This window comes from Gymnodraco acuticeps, unplaced genomic scaffold (genome assembly GCF_902827175.1).
Source record: "Gymnodraco acuticeps unplaced genomic scaffold, fGymAcu1.1, whole genome shotgun sequence".
Lineage (NCBI taxonomy): Eukaryota > Metazoa > Chordata > Actinopteri > Perciformes > Bathydraconidae > Gymnodraco > Gymnodraco acuticeps.
Genome location: NW_022991180.1, coordinates 1,372,153 through 1,394,150, shown reverse-complemented (window position 1 = coordinate 1,394,150; position 21,998 = coordinate 1,372,153). Strand labels below are relative to the sequence as shown.

Sequence of the window (21,998 nt, the reverse complement as noted above, 5' to 3'; positions counted from 1 at the left end):
TCCCTGCTGCCTCCCCTCCTCCCCTCGCTTTCTTTCAGAAGAGCTGGAAAGGAGATCAGAGCCAGCCACGCTGACTCTCCAACTGCCAAGGACCAACATTAAGCAGAGCAAACGGTCGTCTCTCTTGTTATCTTAATGGCCGTTTTCTAACTGACTCTGGGATTGATGCATATTAAAGGAGACACCGGCTAAACAGCCAAAAGTAGCTGTGCATAAATTAGATGTTTATACTGTCACAAGATGATGATGATAACAAGAACAACATATGTAATTTATTATGTATCTGCCCCGTGATCTGATCTGCTCCAAAATGTAATGTGATCTTCCTAAACCCTAAAAATCAAACAAACCCAACTAAAAACATGGTAAGATTGCTGCATTTGCTTAATTATACCCTGGTTTAAATTAATTCCAAAGGTTTCGAATGGCACTAAAATAACAGGAGCTCTCTCATGTGCAGAAAGTGCCAAGAAAAGTCCATCAGAGAGGGAATTAAAGATTATTGAACTAAGCTTTTACTCACTTGACCTCATAAGTACTTGGTATACCAACTCAATAATCCCATGGGTAACATTTTAATCAACTACACACCTCTGACAGCTCCTCACAGGAAGCTGTTGGATCATGACCACACCAAAGCAACAGCTGTCTGAAGTAAAAGGGATCAGTTATCTTCAAAGTAACCACTCAGAATATCCAACCATTTTTTTATTTGATATTTCAAACATTTAATGAGGAAATCTAAAACGGCTACAAAGTAGGACTGTGATATAAGTAATCTGCTCCAACATGTAGTCAAAGATAAGTGCATTTTGAAAACATTTTTGTCTCAAGCTCTTTCTGTGGTATGTTCCACTTTAACCAGACTTATGCAAATAGTTCTGTTTGTCATAATACATTATCAATGGCACATAACTAAGGCGTTATTATTAAATGACCATTGATATGATTATTGATATTTGCATATGATTATGAAATCACCCAAAATAATAACCATAAGAAACAAATCGACACTTAACTGAATTATATCTTTAAACTGATTACATTTCCCAAAATGTTTTCATTTCTCTCGGAGAATAACTCATAATAACATAACTCAATTTGAGGAGACAGGGTTTACAGATGGGAGAAAAAATGCAATATGTGATTTCCTCAAATCCAATCAAACCATCACTGGCCGTTCTCAGTATCTCATGTTTATATCATCAGCATCCTCTGCTTAGTTAACGTGTTACATTATGTTTAGAAAAGTTCACCCGCCATGGTTACATCATGGATGTCTTATATCAGATATCATGGAAATAGACAGAATAGATATTGTGTTTAGATGCTACACTGAAACAACACACTATGAACACATTATCAGAGAACGCCAACAAAGAACAACAGTGTTGCATTTACACCATAATGATGTGTGGTTGGTTACCCCTCCCCATTGTACCCAAAGCATCTGAAGGCTTGCCGTCCGCTGCACACTCACTGCAGAATGCAACGTTAACAAGAATGTGGTAGAGTATGATGCATACAAGCCTGTGTGGTGCCGTTAAAAAACCTTCTTGCTATCACACATGGAAGACGTGGCACATCTGGAGGAATGCAGTGGCACGTCTGACCGAGGAGACGCAGCTGAGAAGGGCTGACTGTCTGCTTTACATGTGCTGCTTACAGTCCTGATGGTTTACAGGCAGTCCACCCAAAGTACAAATAACATGTTTTCTCACTAATCTCTAGTGATTACTGGCTATGCAGTACCGCCCCGATTACATTTAGAATCCATTTTGAAAAAGTATGAAAAACAATGAGTTCTTCAATTCTCAGAACATGACAAATGCCAATATAGCGTCAGACATCATTTGCTTCTTCTTACAACTTGCAATGACACACCAACTAAGTTAACATATGCTAGCATTTTTAAAGCAAAACAAAAAATGTCTGCTTCTAAATATATATAATCTTAATGTTGGGATATCGGCAAAAACAAACAATCTCGTGGTTCAGTCTCATCTGCATTCACTCCTTCAGCAACATTCATGCCGGGGCTAATAAGGAAGAATAGTGACCTAATGGTTTTGACAGGAATTCCCCAACCCACAGACAGACAGACACGCACACACACACACACACACACACACACACACACGCACACACACACAATTAAAGAGTGAAAGGGCGGGATTATTTCAAGATGACTGTGAACTCTTTGTATGGAGGAGAGGGCAGCGAAGAGACAGGAAGCATGCACTGCATTTCCTGTAGTGGACAGAGCTCACTCATCTTTGAATCCACAGTAGATGTGCTCTGATGTGGATTTTATGACTTGAATGAAACTCACAGCTGGAAGAAATTGAATTATATTGTCATGAGGAGAATCATCTTAAAACACAAGGCACATTTTGAATCAAATGAGTGTGAGCACTGCTATTCTTATTCACTCATCATATAATAAAATGTCCAGAGTTTAAAAATAAGCGGGGTGATTATAAAGCAGTGCTGGATAATGAGATGTATTAGCTGTGACTAACCGCTCTTACAGCCCATGTTTCCAGTCTGCAACACAATGCTATATTAGCAGTCTCCTGTCTTCACTCCACTCTGAACTAGCCAATCACAGACACAATTTTTAAGCGGACAGGAAGTGGTGTCAACAAGTGCCAGTTTGTTATCCGTCATCACCAAATATGTTTCTTTGCTCCACCACATGGATGCTGCTCTCCACATCTGGCTCCAGAATGATGCAACAGCATTACTCATCAGCCTAACCTCACATCACCACTGATAGCTGACTGACACCGCATCACACACAATCTGACAGCTGCTGCGTGTAGCCTCCACACACACACACACACACACACACACACACACACACACACACACACACACACACACACACACACACACACACACACACACACACACACACACACACACACACACACACACACACACACACACACACACACACTAGCTTAGCAAACCAAAAAGAGAGAAAGACAGAAGGAGAGAATGAACCAGGAAGAAAGAGACAGACGGACAACTCATATTCCCGTCACACACATTTCCATGTGGTCTTATGAGGAGAGCCAAACTTAGTTCTAGTCAGGGTGTGGTTGTCTGCCTACGTTGTAAAAATGGCGCTTTATCTCATTGTAGCAACAGTAAAACTTACCAGATGGTCAAATGGAAGTAAATGTAATTGAAAAACATTTGTTTCGCTAAAGTCTGCTGCAGGTAGGAAGTGATGCATTATCGTTGACAACAGCAACAAACACTCTGTTCTGATGGAAATAGCTCTTAGTTGTTACAGGATCTAGAGCAGTGAAAGCCCCCTTGGCTGAACAAGAAAAGAGCAAATTCAATTAACTCTATCGACGAAAGAATCCGAGGTGAAAATCATGATACTGACTCATTGGCATTGCAGAGGGATTTCTTGGAAGAGTAGCATACAAACATACTAGCAAAGAAGTCCAAGTACCGAAGATGGTTCCAAATTGACAACACATTAACACTCTATGTGAGAAATGAAATATTGTAGCAGCTTTGCAGCAATGGAAACAAAGACATAAGAGGGTATGTGGTGCTAGACAGTACCTCGGAGGTACAAGTCAAACCAATAAAAGGAGAGTACACTGAAGGTCAGGAGAAATAGAAAAGCAGCAGCCCATTGCTTTGAAAATGCTGATGTAGGGTCAGTAACTCAATAAGTAATAGACAAGGGAGACTCTACCAGTCCTGCAAACCTAGAGGGCTTTTGGGAGAAGACAAGCCTTCAGACCCTGAGGGGAGTAAGACAAAGAACAAACCAGATTCAAGAGGAGAGAGTTGAGCAACCTCTGGACAAACAGACAGACAGACAAAAGGCTTTCAGTCCCCAATGACTGATCCTAATGCAGTTTGCAGACATGAAAGTGTACAATAGAGAAGGCGTTGTTCCTCTAAAGAAAGCAGAAAGAAATTGAGAAAATGATTTTTCTATTCATTCGGATAAAGACAAACAAGCTAGAGATGTCCCGATCCGATCACGTGAACGGGGATCGGAGCCGATCACGTGATTTTCAAAAGATCGGAATCGGGAGAAAAAAATCGGGGATCGGGAATTTTTTATTTTTTTATTTAATGTTACAAAACTAAAATGACCATGTTCACGTCTTAAAGTCATCCTGAGGCCTTAGTTTTGGTTTAAAATGACACAACATCATGTATGTGTTGCTTCTTTTGGGCTTGTTTTCATTTGCTTATTTCTCTCAAATCTGGAAACAGAGTGGGCGCAGTGTCGAATAGTAGCAGTAAGCTAACGAGAGGCTTCGTTCAGCTGGTGACTCGGGAGTCGGGACAGAGAAAATGTCAGGAGTTTGGAAGTATTATAAAATTGAAAGCGAAGGCAGTGTAACAGCCAGATGCAATGTTTGCAAGGCGGAGGTTCCGCGTGGTGGGAAAGAACAGAGCTACGTTCAACACGACCAATCTAACACGCCGCCTGAGAAACAAACACCAACAACAACACGACGAGTACACAGCGGCCACTCAGGGAACGGCACTGACACAACCGACACTTTCAGAGACTTTTAAAAGGAAAGAGAAACTGCCCCAGAACAGTGAAAAGGCCAAAAAAACAACAGCCAAGATAGCTGAATTCATCGCGTTGGATGACCAGCCGTTATCTGTTACCTTTTTTTTCTCATTGCATAAAGATCGGATCGGGAAAAATCGGTATCGGCAGATTGTCAAAATCAAATGATCGGAATCGGATCGGGAGCAAAAAAAGGTGATCGGGACATCCCTAAAACAAGCTGAATAGAACGTCTTTTATATGAGCTATATTTTGTTACAGAGTTTAGTGTTTTAAGATCACATTTCTTTCCGTTTATTTTTCATCCACCGGTGGGCATTATAGTTTCATGGAGTTCATTTGCTCCGCTTACTAATGTTATGAAGTCCATTAGAAATGCTTTGTGCATGCATTATGTGATTGTAACGTCACACGGCACTTTGAATGAAGAGTAAATAACGCTCTGTGGGCCTGTCACTCACAAAAGTTTGGTTTGGGCAGTTGAATAATACATGTTTATGGTCTAAAATTGAGAGGGCACAAAGGAGCAAACCATGGCTGCTTCAGACTTTAAGCCTTTGATTCCATTTGACATTTGAATCAAGTTGGCCTACTTTACCTCTCTTCATAAAGGAAGAATAGCCAGCAAAGTGCAAAACAGTCACTCAGTGTTTTCTGTTCCTCCTTTGAGGAAAACTGAATTCCAACTGGAGGCTAACATTCACGATAAGCATGTAGGGCTGCTAAATTAATCGTATTTTAATTGCAATTACGATTTTGGCTGGCAACGATTATGAAAACAACATAATCGAAATAAAACGATTATTTTATTTTATTTATTTATTATTATTATTTTTTTATTTATTGGTTTTTCAGTTGAATTATACTTAAAGTTCAGGGTAATCAACTGTTACACCTTTTTTTCAATAAATGGATGTTTTCAAAGTAAATGGATAATCGTTTTCAATAATCGTGATATAAATTATTGACCCAAATAATCGAGATTATGATTTTTGCCATACAGTAATCGAGCAGCCCTATAAGCATGTCTGTATGTTTCTCCTCATAAAGACTCAGCATGATTGAGGAACAATTTGACACACAAACAAACAAAGCAATCATTTTCATCATTTGGCGTACTTCTTCTGTTAGACAACATGCATATCCAACAACAACATCATATATAAATCAAACGATAATCAAGAACATTTAACGAAAGAGGGTCATGATTTCCCCACTGGTTTTGTAAGTACTGCTATTAGCGTAGGGTCAAATGAACGACATGTATATTATGAACAAGTGTATACAGCTCAAGACTGAAGAGCAGCATGTATCTCGTAACTGCAGCACCACAGCACCATGTGGGAAGATAATAAATCAATATGGTGTCAGTGTAGCCCGTGAAATCTGCAGAAACTTGACTGCGCATGTGTATGTGTGGCTTTATGTGTGTTAATGTGGCTTTTACACGCACCATGAAAAAATCCCATGCAGCAGAAAAGACCATATGGTGCAGAAGAGCAGCCGCCTGATCACATGATCAGTTGGCGAGAGGAACAAACAAGCAAACAACTCCATTTAGCCAGCATCCCTCCAGCCTGCTTCATTGTTATTACCATAAACAACCCAGCACACGCCTGGCTGTAAGACCGAACCCCACCACATGCTCAGTGACCCCCATGTCCCCCATGTCCCACAGACCTACATATAGACATTTCACAGATATTAATGTACGGCATGCAGTTTAAAAACATATCACAGCCTTCAGCGTTATCTGAGAAAGTAGTTGAGGATTTGAAGGGGGGGAACCAGCCCTGCAAACAAGCGTACTGATAAAGAGATCATAAAAAACTGATTATTAATAATCCAAGAGAATTAACGAAGCACATGCCCTGCAGCCTTTTCTGCAGCCTTTTTTAGCGCGTGTAATTCATTCCACAAAGCGTGTGCAGTATTTTTCAGAAAAGTGTTCTCAAGGGCATGAGAGCAAATGAAAAGATGTCCTATATGAATGGAGGCTTTATTTAACTAAAATGTTAGTGCAATAAAAGTGTTATTATACTAGACATCAGTTAATTAATATAAATTAAGTACAATTTTGACCCGATTTCCCTTGAGAATGAGACGTTGTGTCTCAATGAGGTTACCTGTAAAAAAGGTTAAATAAAGAAATAAAAATGGAAATATTTATGAGGATCTGCTACTATTTTGGCTTTCTATCGTGCATTTTGGTTATCTGTGGACTGTTTCTGCTGAAAGTGAGCATATTTCCAAATGTTCTGACATTTTATAGATGAAACAATTGTTGAAAAAAAAAAAAATTATTATCACAATATAAAATATTCAACTTACTTACTTACTCAATAATAACTAATGTGATATATATGTGATTAAACACACTAAACTCTATATCGGCAAACAAAAAGGTTTTAAAGTTTGACTTTTCATTCTGTCTTTAATCATTATGATATAAATGAATAAATCCCTGTACACCAATAGGAGCCAAAGCACACAGTGTGTCAGGTATAGTGCAGGTCTGCTCTGCTGAGTGCTTGGCCCCTGCTGAGCAGATAATGACTGACCCATGGCTCTTTAACAGGAACATTAGTATTTGGCCAACCCTGCCACAATGATTATGACAACAGAATGTATTGCCCATAGCAATAGCTGGAGCAGTAGACACAAATAGTGAAACCCACACTGGCACTTAGGATGAAATCAAAATATCAACGCTAGCATAACAGGACATTCAGAAGGAGACAGATGGGAATGGAAACAGCCCAAATACAAGATCAATATCTGCAGTGGAAAGAAGCACAAAACACCAGAAGGGGATCAGAGGAGTATGGTACACCCCAAACCAGCTGCGAAGGTCACTCTATTTTACTTTTCATTTTTAGAAATTAACTGAATGCAGGAAAGAAAGCAGACACACCCATCATGTTCCATAACAAGGGTGGAGGCTGATGATTATTATATCAATTACTTCATGCGTTTTTCTTGTTTTCTGCTATTCTCTCTCCGTCTGATCGCCTGCCTTGTTTCTCTCTGTGACTCTGCACACAAGCCGGAGCTTCACCAGGCAAATCTATTTGACTCTCATAACCCTTTGAAAGTGTCTCCTCTGGCAGAAGTGAGATTCACTGCTATTTTTAGCCACAGTAACCCTGGTACAAAAAACGGTTTAAAACAAGTTAAACAGAATGGATTAGATGATAGAATTAAGTTCCAGGCTAGGTTGTTTCAGTCACAAAGAGCACTCCCTGAAAACTGAAGTAAAATGAACTCACTTCCTAAACTTCCTACTATACACAATGGCCGTGGGCAGGACAAACAAGACTCTCCTCAAACCCAACTAAAGGCTAGAAATGAAAAAAGGGTCATATTATTGAAGGAAACATTAACTATGCATGTTAACGTAATTGCACATTGGCACAGAATCATGATACTGAACAGGAAACACTTAAAGTACGGTGATTCTGGAAAAGGATTTAAAGGATTAAAAGTGGTATTGAACTTATTTTGTCTACTCAAAGGTCATCGAGCGATAGAACTATTAACGAAGCACTTATATACTAATAAAGGGCTGGCTTATCTAAAGCCAGTTGAGTAGCACTTGAAATGTTTTTGCTCTATGAAGCCTGATGTACTTATATGATTCTGTTTTCTTCAAGTTGTATTTTGTTGGTCGAACGCACTTATTGTAAGTCGCTTTGGATAAAAGCGTCAGATAAATGTAATGTAATGTAATGTCATAGTCAAAGTATGACCTATTAGCATGGTTGTCAATGTTATCTGCACTGTAGCTGTGTAGAGGGACATGTATGGAGGCAGGCTGTGCTGCAGTCTAGCTAGGACGTTGCTGCAGTCTAGCTAGGACAGAGTGCAGCAACCGTCCTGTGACACTGACAGTTTTTAAAAATGCAACTGCCTTTGGAGCCAACAAGCTTGCCAGCGTCCACATCTGCGGGAGAAGAGGACAGGGAGGAGGCGGGAAATGGCAGAGTGAATGGGAGAAAAGAAATGGAGCGGCGCTGGACTGGTTGGTATTATCTGCACATTCTATGGCTCAAACCCAAGACATTTGAATTCGTACAGCTGAAGGAGGAGGAGACAAGACTCACTGACATGCAGCCCATAGTGTAACTGTTTCAAAAACCCAGACTTGGAGTGCACACTTCTAGTACCTTTAACATTTATAGATGCAATAAAGAGAAATACTGAAGAATAAAACGCTTTCAAATGCTTTGAACAGCTGTGTAACTTTGTTATTTGCCATGCCTCTTCAAGCATTTTAGCAGACATTACCATGCATTTAAAAGTATGTTAAGCCTGATGATAAGACAATAATAACTCAATTAAGATGTGCATACAATTGTCTGTAAAAGGCACAAAAAACACTTCGTACTGTTATTTTAGAATGTGTAATTGAATAAACTGTAATACAGATATGAAGCACGTCTTTTAGCTTTCCCCCCAAGTTTGTACATCTTGTGTGAGGATGACAGCTAAATCAAACTCAACACAAAGGAAGCGGATGCATGCAGGCCGGCTACATCTGCCCCACGAAAACAAAGCCCCCTCACAGAAGAAGAGGAGGGGGGTCCAGCATCGAAGAACACTCTGCAGCTACATTACAATTGTGAAACACCTTCTTACTTGTATAATAAACCCTCCAGACAACATTAATAGCCTCAAAGAGGAGCCCGTGGTTAATACGTATCCACAAAGCGTTCACTGTAACCGACCTTCATTGATGTGCATCCTGTCTCGGTAGCCTCCGTGCTTTTTATAGAAGGATGCCACCAATAGAAAAACAACAACTCAATACCGTCTCACAGTAGCATAGACGGCAAACGTGCCTGCCCGGTGTTTTTATAAAGGCATAAAAGTGGCGAGGCTGTGTTTTTTTACAAAGGCGGAGCAGGGCAGACTGGTCATGCTGCTGCTGCTGCCGACAACAGTAGCCATCCAGTTAGCCAACAGGGAGTCAGACCAGTGTGTTTATCCGCTATAAACGAGTAATGCCCTAACTGTTTATTACATTGCAGACATTCAAACTGAATCTATGTTTATTATTTTAATTGTAAGAAGCTCCAACATCTGCTTCAGACAGTTATTGTGTATTAACATGGAAAACCCCAAATGGACATCAATAGACGGGACAGCACAAAAGCCGAAAACCTACTCTTTCTGGATTTTTTTCTCCAACTTATAACGGTCGACCACCTAGCGTAAAGCCCACCGTTAGCTACTGTTCGATAAATAAAAGTGAAGTCAACAGCTCACTTACCCTTTTCCTTTCTGCTGTGTGTTTCAGTTGAAGGTGTGTGTGTGTGTGCGCGCGTGTGTGTGAGAGGAGCCCAGCCCTGCTGCTGCAGCTCGTCTGGCTCTGTGCGTCGGCCTTATCTCCCTGCGTTGCTCAGCGATACGCTTCTCCCTGTGAAGAAGCGGCGAGCGGACCAACATCCTGAAAGACGCGTCAAAGCGGCGGAGGTGCCAATCACTTCCGGTAACACCTTTCAAAATAAATTAAAAAGTAGGAATGGACAGGGTTATAATCAAAACACAAATCTCTACCACAGCCTCACAACTGTGGAGGAACTTCGACGTTGTATAACACCAAAGCAAACGTCAAAACAGATGGTTTTAACACAAGGTACATGCTATAGGTTGTAAGTGATGGTGTAAATGTCACCTGTCTTTCCTTTTACATGGAGAATATGAACTCTGAATTACCCAAAAATGACAAATATATTTTTTAAATCCTTATGACAGCGAGTCATAACAAAGCGATGACTTTGTAAAGAGCCTCAAACTATAGACCAATGGGCAGAGGTGGAAGAAGTACTCAGATATTGTACTTGAGTAATACTCTGTTATAAGTAAAAGTCCTGTATTCAAAATGTTACTCAAGTAGTAAGGTACATGTAGTGGAGTAAAAGTACACCATTTACTTCTGAATTGTAGTGGAGTAGAATTACAAAGTAGCATAAAATGGAAATTCAATTAAAGTACTGTATTTCAAAATTGAAGTCAGTAGTACTTGAACAAATGTACTTAGCTCCCACCTTTGCCAATGGGTAGTCATAATTTAAAAAGTTCAATGTTTGGAATGTATGACGTTTAAGACTGGAAAAAGACAAAGGTGATGCCTTCTGGGATAGATGGGACCCATACCTCACACAATTAGGTGATCACTTTTTCTATTATTTGATATATTGTAGGAAAACTATGATTGCTATTGTATTCTATGAAGGCCGACTCATCACCCGTTGGTTGTACTAGTTTTTGGATTTCTATTACATATATTTAAAACAAAAAATATTTAATTGTAAAACAAATGTTTGGGTTTAAAAAAACGATGTGCATTCATTTACATTGAGACTGAAAGGACTCCTTTGCATATGCAACCATATGCACAATTGATCATGTGATTTAGCAAAAATGTGGTTCAACTTCCCGCAATAAAAAAAATGCAAACTTTATTCTAAAAGGAAAAGAGATATCATTTAAAATCAATAGACATATTTTGCCATAAATGCAATAATGTACAAAGTGTGTTAATGTTACCATGAACCCCTAAGAAAATATGTTGGTAATGTATAGCTTAAGTAGAACATCAATTGTTGTCAACCTGAATTCATTTGTAATACCATATTAAAAGGGAAATATGCCAAGTTAGTGTGAGCTTCAGCTGCAATACTTCCTATTATGATACATTATAAACAATTAATACAAGCTGCAGACTAAAGCTTTTGGCTAAGACAATGCCCTACATATGTCAACGTAGTTGGCATCACTGTGTAAAGACCTTTATATATACAGTCTATGGTAAAGACCGGATATGGCGAATAAATATGCATCTTGTCTCATTTTTAACCAAGCAAGCAGTTTATTTTGAAAGCAGTTTTCGCATTTCCGGGATTTGTGTTTATGTGTCTGGCTAGCAGGGCAAGCTTGACTCAGTTCATCCTGGAAGCGCCTGCGTCTACACTTCCAACCATGGATGCTTCCAACTCGACCAGAAGCATGGCAGCCAGAACCGGGTGGGCGGGTTTCCTGGACTCCCGGGTCACGTTTCAGGGTCTTCATTTTACCGTACCATCAGCTGGGCTGCGCAGCTGGCAATATTATATTATTAAAGGCAGTGCCTGATGCATGATGCACAGCGTAAATGGACGAAGATGCCCGCCTGGAACCAAGAAACTATTAAGCAAAATTAGGATGTTGCAAAACAAGAACATAGAAGCCACCCCTTCAATACTATTTGTATTTATTATTTGCATGGATTTTTATATCACTATTACAAATTATACTCTATGTTGCTGTTTTTAAATATGTTATGCAAATACATAATGAAAGCCCAATGACATCTGAAGAGAGACGGCTTAATGAAAAGATGTGCAGGTGTATTTTTTTCTTTGCATGTAACGTTAACTACAGGCAGCATACTTAGGAAAACCAGTACCATGAAACTAAGAATAACACGTTTGTCATGATCCCGAAGATGTATTGCACATTTACATTTAGATTAGTTCTGCTTTTTTTAACATCCTAAACAATTCAAAATCGAAAATGTTGTATTCCTGTCATTCGTCTGGCGCAGTGACGTAATGACGTTGGCTCCCTGTCAACGTGAGTGCACTCAATTTAAGTCCTCGGACGTGCCGGTTGGAAAGATGGAGCGTTGTTTTCTTCTTATTTTCGAAATTAATCTGAGCTGTGCAATTTTATAACATGTTGCAATTTTTTCTAATTCCGTGTTTTTTACCACCACGATTACATTAAATTCTGCATTGACATTTGGGTCTCTTTTTTAAGATCTGTTGTGTACTTATTAGAAGTTAACGTCATTTTAGTTTGAACATCATGGGTAATGCATCACTTAATCCGTATTACATTTAAACTCACCAAAATATTTTAAATACTTGTAATCAGTGTATATAAATGTAACTTTTGTAGCACTTACTTGGTATTTATCTGATAATGTCCTCATAGCGGTAGAAGACGTGTCACAAATCGAGCTCCCCTGTCTGTTGGAGGGGCGTCGGCAGTTGGAGCAGGAATGCGCTCATGCTACTGTTGCTAGCGAACGGACGGAAACATGGACGACCAGCGGGATGTTCAAACCTCCAAACGAAACGGTAGCTCCAGGTCGGTTTTATCGGCCGGTTCCGCTGTGGCTATGGAGATTAAACGGAAGAAAATACGACAGAGTACATTATTCCTGCAAACTGAGGTATGTAGGGGCGAAGGGATAACGTTTATAGAGTGGCATTTTTTGTTAAGCCGTCAACACTGAATCAAAGTGACATTTCGGTTACAGGGGGTCCAAAGTGCATCAAAACTAACGTTAACAGGTTAATATATGCGGGTCATTTTTGCTTAGAATGCTTCAGTAATAACTATATAACTAGCTTTTTGGTTGGCTGTGCTTAAATAACTTTAAAAAAACGACTTCAATGTTCTATCGTTTTCCTCAAGCATAGGCTACACACTATCACACACTATTTTTTTTACCCAACTTTATTGAGCAATTAATCAAAAACATCAGAAAAAGACATACATTAATTCAAAACTAAGTGCACAATGAACAGAAAACAAAAACCAAACATTATATTACATTATTTTATAAATCATTTCATGTCATTTAGTGAAGCAATAATGACAACATTTGTGTGTGAAATATTTTCGATAAAATAAATCAAATTATTAATCCCAAATTATATTTTGCTGTTTTCAAATTGATAGCCGAATTGTATTTTACGTTATGTTTAGACCGGAATGTTTTGCTCATTATAAGTTAACCATTAATGGAAAATCATCCCTAAATGTCACCATCGCCCACTGTTTCAGTTCACTGGGACAAAGCTGGTTTGACGGGCCAGCAGCATGGATGTATAATAAGAGGCCAGCAGTCATCATTGTCTCACAGGGGAGCCTCCCCTTTTAACGTTTTCTGTTCCCTGAAACCAGACCCATGTGCACTCTGCATTGTCTAATGTTGTGCACAAAAGGTGCTCTTCTCTTTGCTCTAACACAGCTCAAACTAATGTCATTTCCATAACAAAAAGCATGAGACTTCTAAATGACCCTCAGCACATAGTAGAGGTGTTAATTTAAAGCTACAGGTGCATATTTGAGATGTCCTATGGAGAAAGATGGTGTTTGCCTCCTTAAAAACGTGCATCGGAACTTGATTATTTTAAAACCCATCAAGACCGAATTACCTTACCAAATGATAAAGATGGTATTTTGAAATAAGAATTATGTAGACCAGATTATAAAAATAAAAAACATCATACTCCATTTAGTGTACACCTAGTTTAACTAAAGTAATATATTTTCCTGCCACTCTCTCCTTGTAACATGCCATTCATATATTTACATTCTGCATCATTGCCATCCTAAGCGCATATGATCCACATACATTCACATACATACTCATTGTTAGTGTCTCCCTCTATCTAGCATATCATGAAACTAACCACTCCTCTTCCCTTCTACATGCATCATTTAACCTTATACTCTGCCAGAAATAGTTGCTCTTGAGTGATGAAAAGATGTTGGCTTCACTGCCACAAGTTTGACAGCTTTATATATCAGTGTATCATTGTAGGGATAGCTTCAAGCAACGTGAGAAGATCACATTCCCTGAAAGCTTTGTATTATTTAGTTGTCGTATATCTGTCTTTCACAATGAACTCTGAAAGCTTTAGCTCTGATTGTGCCAGTAAGACAGTGCACATTTGTTTTGTGCCGCAAATCACTGTGCCGTCTTTACCAACAAAACAACTCCTCTCACAAGGTTACGTGCACCGTAGAACCTGAAAGAGGTTGCCGTCTTTACGAGTTCTTGTTTGTGTATATGACATGTTTGCGCATTACTGTGAGTTATATAAAACCTTTGACACTTGAAGGGACGTTTCTCTCTTGCCAAACAACATTCAAGGGCTACTTTCCTCTAACTCATGTCGTCTGTCTCTTAATAGCATGTTGTTTGATGGATCCTTGATTGAACTTTCTCCTCTATTTGTTTTGTCCATGAAGAACACCAACATCCAAGAAAAGCTTGACTTTGAGATGCGAATGCGGGAGGGAGCCTACAAGCTGCTTCTCGCCTGCAGTAAGAGAGAACAGGTTCTTAATGCCTCCAAGAACCTGCTGACCTGTAACGCCAGGATCAAGACTTATGTCTCACAGCTGCAGAGGAAGAAAGGGGAGCAGGACATGGGGGGAGCCATGAGGTAGGGAATTGGGGGATTACTGTTTCCACAAGTATAAAGATTCAATTCAAGTTTTTTAGTTGCAATCCCTGGAGTTCAGTTTCAGCATACACTATCAAAAAATAAAGACATAGATCGGACTGTAATATATTTAGAAATCTCAACTTCAATGGAGAAATAAACTGAGAGGGAAATTAGTGAAAAATACAAGCAAGGACTTAAGTAATCCACAAGTCGGTTCTGAAAAGAGGGTTTTAAAATGTAATGTATAGATGAGAGTAACACCTACGTCACTTCCGGGCGAAAATGACGGCCCCGCCCACTTTTGGGGGAAAACAACGCTGTCATTTTGAATGGCGGTCAATACAAATTCTGAAGTTTTGGCCAATCCGATCAGAAATTTAAGAAAACCTTGGATTTTTGGATCTTCAAAGAGCCCGATTACGATGGCCAGTCAGGCAAACAATTACATTAAATCATTTGAAATCGACGATCGGGCTCGATATATGGTTAAATTAAAATCAGTAGGCGAGGCTGTAATTTCGCCGGCTGTTACTCTCATGAGCGAGGCGGAAAATAATAGTTTTATCATGCCAACAAGCTGCTGTGTCGTTTATTGACCTCAAACATTAAAACAAATCCAGAGTTCAGTGTTTCTGTACTTCCTCTAAGAAGAAAGGACAGTAACGGTACGTCCACACAGCAGCTTTAAACAAATCTTCCAACGCTTCCAACGCTTCTCTGCCCATTGACTTTGAATGGGGATGACGTCACTTTGCCTCGCTTTTCGCCGAACTGCATTGTGGGGGAGCGAAGCGAAGATTTCCAGGATTTCCAGGATTTTCAGGATTCAAAAGTTGAGCAATGTTCAACTTTTGAAGCTGAGCTGGAAGCGTCAGCCAATCAAATCCCGTTTATGCAAATCTGACAGTACAAGCGCTAGCCAATCAAACCGCGTGCTAAGCATGGGAGAAGCCAGACCGCAGTTCATTTCCTCATATTCCAAACAAGAAATTACGGTAGCAAATCACCCGGTTCTTTACGACCAGACTATTTACCGGGATACAAACCGGAGGAACCAGGCATGGAGGGAGGTGGCAGAGACAGTGAGTGAAACTGGTAGGTTTTCGCCTGTTTGGGGAGTTTATATATATATATATATATATTATATATATATATATATTGCTCGCATAAAATCCCCGGGGTTTTTTGCTTTGTATGTCGGGGGCGGGAGATTCATGTGATTGGTTGTTGGTCGCGTTGCTCGCAAAAAATCCCCAAGCTTTCAGACACGCCCAGCTCCAAGATTTTCAAGATTTTTTCAAAGCTGCTGTGTGGACGTACCGTTACAGAAGAGCTCTGTGGCTTCAGGCTTGATCGCCATTCAAATGACAGCGTTGGTTTCCCCCAAAAGTGGGCGGGGCCGTAAAGTGACGTAGATGTTACTCTCATCCACGGACATCGATAGCCTACTGCTATATTAACCATATATCAAGCCAGATTGATTTCCAATGATTTAATGTAATTGTTTGCCTGTCTGGCCATCGTAACCGGGCTCTTTGAAGATCCAAAAATCCACGGTTTTCTTAAATTTCTGATCGGATTGGCAAAAACTTCAGAATTTACATTGACCGCCATTCAAATGACAGCTTTGTTTTCCCCCAAAAGTGGGCGGAGCCGTACTTTTTGTCCGGAAGTGACGCATGTGTGACTCTCATCTATTGACTTATGTTGTGATCAATTATAATGGTACTTTTTGTTTTTTTCCCCAGATTTTCAGATCCAGTTTCAGATGACCATGTGCCCTGCAATGGGACAATTGCAATGTCTGGTAAGATTGCTCCCCTTTGTGCAAGATCATTTAAATCGGGAGAGTCTGTGTGCAGGAAAAATTACAAAATGTTTTATATAGAACAAATTAACTTTAAAACGACATGCTTCGTTTATTCACTTTTATCCTCTGCTGATTCAGGGCTGCGCCTTCCTTTGATGTGGAGGGATTCAGCCTACTTTAACAACAGAGGGAGTACGTTTGTCTTTGTTTTGCCAACATCCAATCCCCCTGTTCTGTTAAGCCTCGTGTTAATCTGTGGATACTTGCTGCACTAACACACACATACATCCCTTCTGTTTATCAGGCTCCCGTCGAGTGGCGTTGTTCTGTCTGATGCAGATGGGCTCAGAGGTGTTTGCCACAGAAATGATAGTGGTGGACAGATCAGTCACTGACATCTGCTTTGAGGGAGTCACTGTCTTGTGAGTTCTTACTTTACATATTCAAAACACAGTATTAATACACCTTGTTCAGCTGTACTTACTTTTGGAAACTTCCTTTACGAGCTGCTTTACAATGCTGGAGGAAGACGTTGTATTTTAGGGTTATATTCAGGACATGTGGCTGCTAGTTGTTCTTGAATTTCAAAATATGTTTAGTTTTTTCTTGCTATCTGTTGCAGGGATAATACTGGCTACAATTACTGGGCAATAACATGTATTATTTATGAGTCTTAAGTGATGGTTTAGGTTTGATTTTCATCCTAAAAATTAACATGGTTTATCTACATTTTAATGTTTGTTTTCTTATTTGAAATGTCTCTGTCCTCTCTCCCAGTAAAGATGCAGATCCTCAGTTTGAGCTGAAGGTGGAGCTGTGGAGCTGTGCCCTGGAGGATGAGCTCACCATGGTGAATACGCCAAAGAAACTGGCCAAGAAGCTCCGCAACTCCTTTGGAAAGACAGCTGGGAAGAAGCTCTGCCCTCTGCTGGACAGCCCCGACCCTGACACCTTCCTGCAGTACAACCCCATTCCCCCGTATGTACTGTGCTATCCCATAAAACCTTTTACAGACTCTTGGCTTCCTTTTTAAGATTGTTCTAGTTGGGAACAAACTCAAAAACAACATGTTACTGGAACAAAAGATGTAGCTGCAGGTGTTTATTGACAAATCACACTAAATGAAACATATTTAATAATAATGGATTACATTTTTTAATTAGAGCGCTTTTACAGGTGCTCAAAGCGCTTTACAATTACACATTACACATATTAGACATGTAAATGTCAATACTGTGGACATTACCCACAGGAGCAAATGCGGGTAGAGTGTCTTGCCTGACGCAGTGGCGGTCGAGGCGGGTTTCGAACTGGAGTTCACCAACGCCCCTTGATCTGATTATCAACGCTCGCCACTGCGCCAAAACCGCCCCATATTTGGGTTATGAACACAATTACGTTAGCCTTTAACTGACTTTTTTTGTGCCAATTTATATGGGCTCAGAACAGTATCATAATACACACATGCACACAGAAGGATTCACACTTGTATTTCATGATCTGCAAAAGGATTCACAATTGTGTTTTTCAATGCACACACAAATGTGTTCCGTTTGCGTACATGAAGCACTACGTCATGAACGCAAGAAATCTACCCTCGTGGGGGCGCGCTCATGTGATTGGCTTAGAATTGAGGAGACATCTGATTGGCTATAGATAGAAAAAATTACAAGTACGAATCGGCTGACCGTCAGGGGAGTCTCAAAAAACCCACACACAAATGCACAGCGATCCATGCATAGAAAGCGGTTTGTGTTTGCAGGTTCAGCGGTTTTAAACGGAAAACAAATATGTGAGGATCAAAAATACATATGTAAAACTTTTTTCTGTATTTGGATTTTATTTACATGTATATGAAACGGAATACATTTGTGTGTGCATTGAAAAACACAAGTGTGGATCCTTCTGTGTGCATGTGTGTATTATGAGACTGTTCTGAGCCCATACATTTCAACTATGTTATTGAAATATCCGCAAGGAAAAGCATGCTTTGCAGATTTTATATAATCAAGGGAATCTCCCAAACTGAACATCTGTAAGTGATGCACAGCACCTGTTCAGTGGGAGGGGAAACATTGGGACTGTGAGGGGCTTTGAAGAAGGAGATCATTCTTTAGATCAAAATGCTGGAGGCTGTACAGGCTGCAAGAATCTTTGTACAAACTCTGTATATATGTTTGTATGTTTACCAGTGGAGCCAAGTACAGCCTGCTGGCCTACACCACGCTGTGTCTGCCTGACGCTGAAGGCAGCTTCCAGTCACACTCCCTCATCGTCCTCCAAGGCGGTAAGAAGCAAACGCACAGACATTTAATATCTGGGGTTATTAAGGGATTACTTTTTTAAGTCCATGATTTGAATCATTTCGGAAGCAGTAATACAATAAATTATAATTCAACACCATTAAAATGAAAAACAAAAATTAAACAAATAACCTATTATTGAGGTTCACGTTGGATTACTTTTCTTCCGTTGCGTGAGTGGATAAGTGGATAAGTTGGTGCCGAGGCAGGTTTTAATTATCTAGCTGTCATTTCAGGGGTAAACCTTTGATATGATGTGGTTTTCAGATCCACTGTGTATTTTATAAGGTATAGTAGGGCTGCTCGATTATGGCAAAAATCATAATCTCGATTATTTGGGTCAATAATTGATATCACGATTATTAAAAACGATTATCCATTTACTTTGAAAATATCCATTTATTGAAAAAAAAAGTTGAACAGTATGTTTTTAACCGTTGATTACCCTGAACTTGAAGTATAATTCAACTGAAAAACCAGTAAAAGAAATAATTTAATAAATACAAATAAATAAATAATCGTTTTATTTCGATTATGTTGTTTTCATAATTGTTGCAAGCCAAAATCGTAATTGTGATTTAAATACAATTAATTGAGCAGCCCTAGGGTATAGTAAATGTGACAGGAAAACACGTCAGCCTTTCAACTGTTTCACATTTAACGCTAAAAGTAATTTAATTATGTGGTTTTACATTTTCACTCAAGATTTGAACTATTCTACCTTTGTTCTTTACAAAATACATATAGTATTTGATTAGGATTAACATATCGATTGTATTACCTATGCTGCTTGTCATTCCCACAGACGAGTCGTCGTCATGGCTTCCACTTTATGGCAACCTCTGCTGCCGGGTGGTGGCCCAGCCTTCCTGCATGACACAGAGCATGATGAGCGGCTACCTAAACCAGAAGGTATATTTACTTGTTAGCTTGTCATTAAAAACCTGGAAAAGTCATGGAAATTCAAAATGCTAATTCCAGGCCCTGGAAAAGTTATGGAAAACAATATTTTTCCCAAAGTTTTGGAAAAGTCATGGAAATGTAATTTAAGTTGAATCAAATATAATTTATATTTTATCTAATCGCCGAAATAGTAATACGATAATGATAATATATACTCGTATATCGTATAGTAATGAACGTAAAATGGCATTTAACTGTCGAGGTATTTTGCTGGTGAGAGATTTTAGTTGCTTTAGCCTGTAGAAGCTAGTAAGCCTATTATTTGATTTTTTTTAGATAGGCACAACATGTTTCATATGCAGACCTTATTTCCTTTTCCATGTTAAAATAAACCATTTTCATTGGTACCGCTGAGAGAGCAATTGTTTTTGTCATTGAAAATCATTGGTGAAAAAGTGTATGAACCCGGAGCTTGATAGCTGGTTCCTGGGTTAATATTTCAGTTTCTTTAATACTTTTTTTTTTCTCTGCCGATTTTCAGCTAAGTGTGGAGGGGATGTACCACTGCTGCAGTCTCTACTGTGTCCTCAGTGCGGGGGTTCTGTCCTGTTACTTCACCCCGGAAGAAATTGATGCTAAAGTGCAGCCCTCTCTCAAAGTGCCCGTTAACAAGGTAAGACATGGTATTTTCAGGGTTAGGATGATGCTTGAATTCAAATATACCTCCACCACGTTCAGACACTGATTCAAATCTCAGTTCAGAGATTCCCCTAACATTTGCATCCATCCATCCATCCATCTTCTCCCGCTTATCCGTGGTCGGGTCGCGGGGGTAGCAGTTCCAGCAGAGAGCCCCAAACTTTCTTTTCCCTGTTGACATCAACCAGCTCTGACTGGGGGATCCCAAGGCGCTCCCAGGCCAGCGAAGAGATATAATCCCTCCACCTGGTCCTAGGTCTACCCCTTGGTCTCTTCCCAGCTGGACGTGCCTGGAACACCTCCCTAGGGAGGCGCCCAGGTGGCATCCTAACTAGGTGCCCGAACCACCTCAACTGGATCCTTTCGACGCGAAGGAGAAGTGGCTCAACTCCGAGTCCCTCCCGGATGACTCAACTTCTCACCTTATCCCTAAGGGAGACGCCAGCCACCCTGCGGAGAAAACCCATCTCGGCCGCTTGTATCCGCGATCTCGTTCTTTCGGTCATGACCTAATCCTAACATTTGCAGAACAACCAAAATATAAAATGCCACGCTACTTACTGAGATCCTGCTTGCAACGTTGGCATTTTGCTGCTGAATAACGTATTTTCTGCTATTTCAGCGCTGTTCTTTGTTTCGCAGTATTTCAAATAACCCTTATTTGATCACCGTGGAACTCATTTTCAGCTTATCAATGTTTTCTGTGATGTTTCTGCAGGACACTCGAGTCCGTGTGATGGAAAAAGAGTCATCAGGACATAAGTCCAGGAGCCTGTCCATCAGCAACCCCTCACCAGAGGGCTCTGAGACCATCGTCTTCACGACGGAAACCAGAGAGGAGCTGGAGGACTGGCTGGACGCCCTGCACCAGCACCTCTACGACCAGGGTGAGTGTGTTTCTCTGTAAACATGTGCAAAGATGCGTGGAGCAGGATTTCCGCTAGGATTTTTTCTTGCCGGTTAAATGTCCGGAAATAATTAATTTTACCGGACACATTTGAAACTTACCGGTCATGTTTCAATAATAATAGTAACAATGGTATAGCAAAGTTTCCGTTAGCAGGTAATTACCGGACTAGGACCGGATATGCTGATGTTTACAACTCAGTTAATGGGAGTCATTTTTATATTGCTTCAGTTTATAATCGAACAGATCGAAAATTCAGATTCATTTTTAAAAAAAATATTCCACAAACAACATAATTATTACATTCAAACAAACTACTTGTAGTAGATAAAGTACATTATTCAAAAGTTTACATTAACTTAAAAATAACACGGGAGAAACAGATCCTCTCTCTCTCTCTCTCTCTCTCTCTCTCTCTCTCCTCTCTCTCTCCTCTCCCTCTCTCTTCTCTCTCATCTTCTCTCGCCCTTCTCTCTCTCTCCTGACAGCCCGTCAGTTTCTCATGCAGCTCACTAACAGTGGGCGGGGGCTTCAGGTGATCTGAGCCGGTCTCCATCCGACCCAGCAGCTTGATCTG

The 21,998-nt window shown here is 40.0% G+C and overlaps 2 protein-coding genes across 2 annotated transcripts in view; one reads left to right on the top strand and one right to left on the bottom strand.

Annotated features, from left to right (window-relative positions):
• The window catches only part of cep170aa (centrosomal protein 170Aa), a 48,349-nt gene extending 38,355 nt beyond the window's left edge, over positions 1-9,994 (bottom strand). The window contains 1 exon segment of the mRNA XM_034237887.1: positions 9,840-9,994. The gene's annotated coding sequence lies outside the window, so the exon portion shown is untranslated.
• A 2,619-nt stretch (positions 9,995-12,613) lies between these two features.
• Positions 12,614-21,421, top strand: rtkn2a (rhotekin 2a). The gene is made up of 10 exons (XM_034237851.1): positions 12,614-12,788; positions 14,600-14,796; positions 16,548-16,606; positions 16,748-16,801; positions 16,914-17,031; positions 17,387-17,587; positions 18,802-18,896; positions 19,718-19,824; positions 20,357-20,488; positions 21,233-21,421. Exons 1-10 carry the CDS (start codon positions 12,654-12,656, stop codon positions 21,419-21,421), a joined length of 1,287 nt encoding a protein of 428 aa, XP_034093742.1. The 5' UTR covers positions 12,614-12,653.
• Positions 21,422-21,998: the final 577 nt, after the last annotated feature.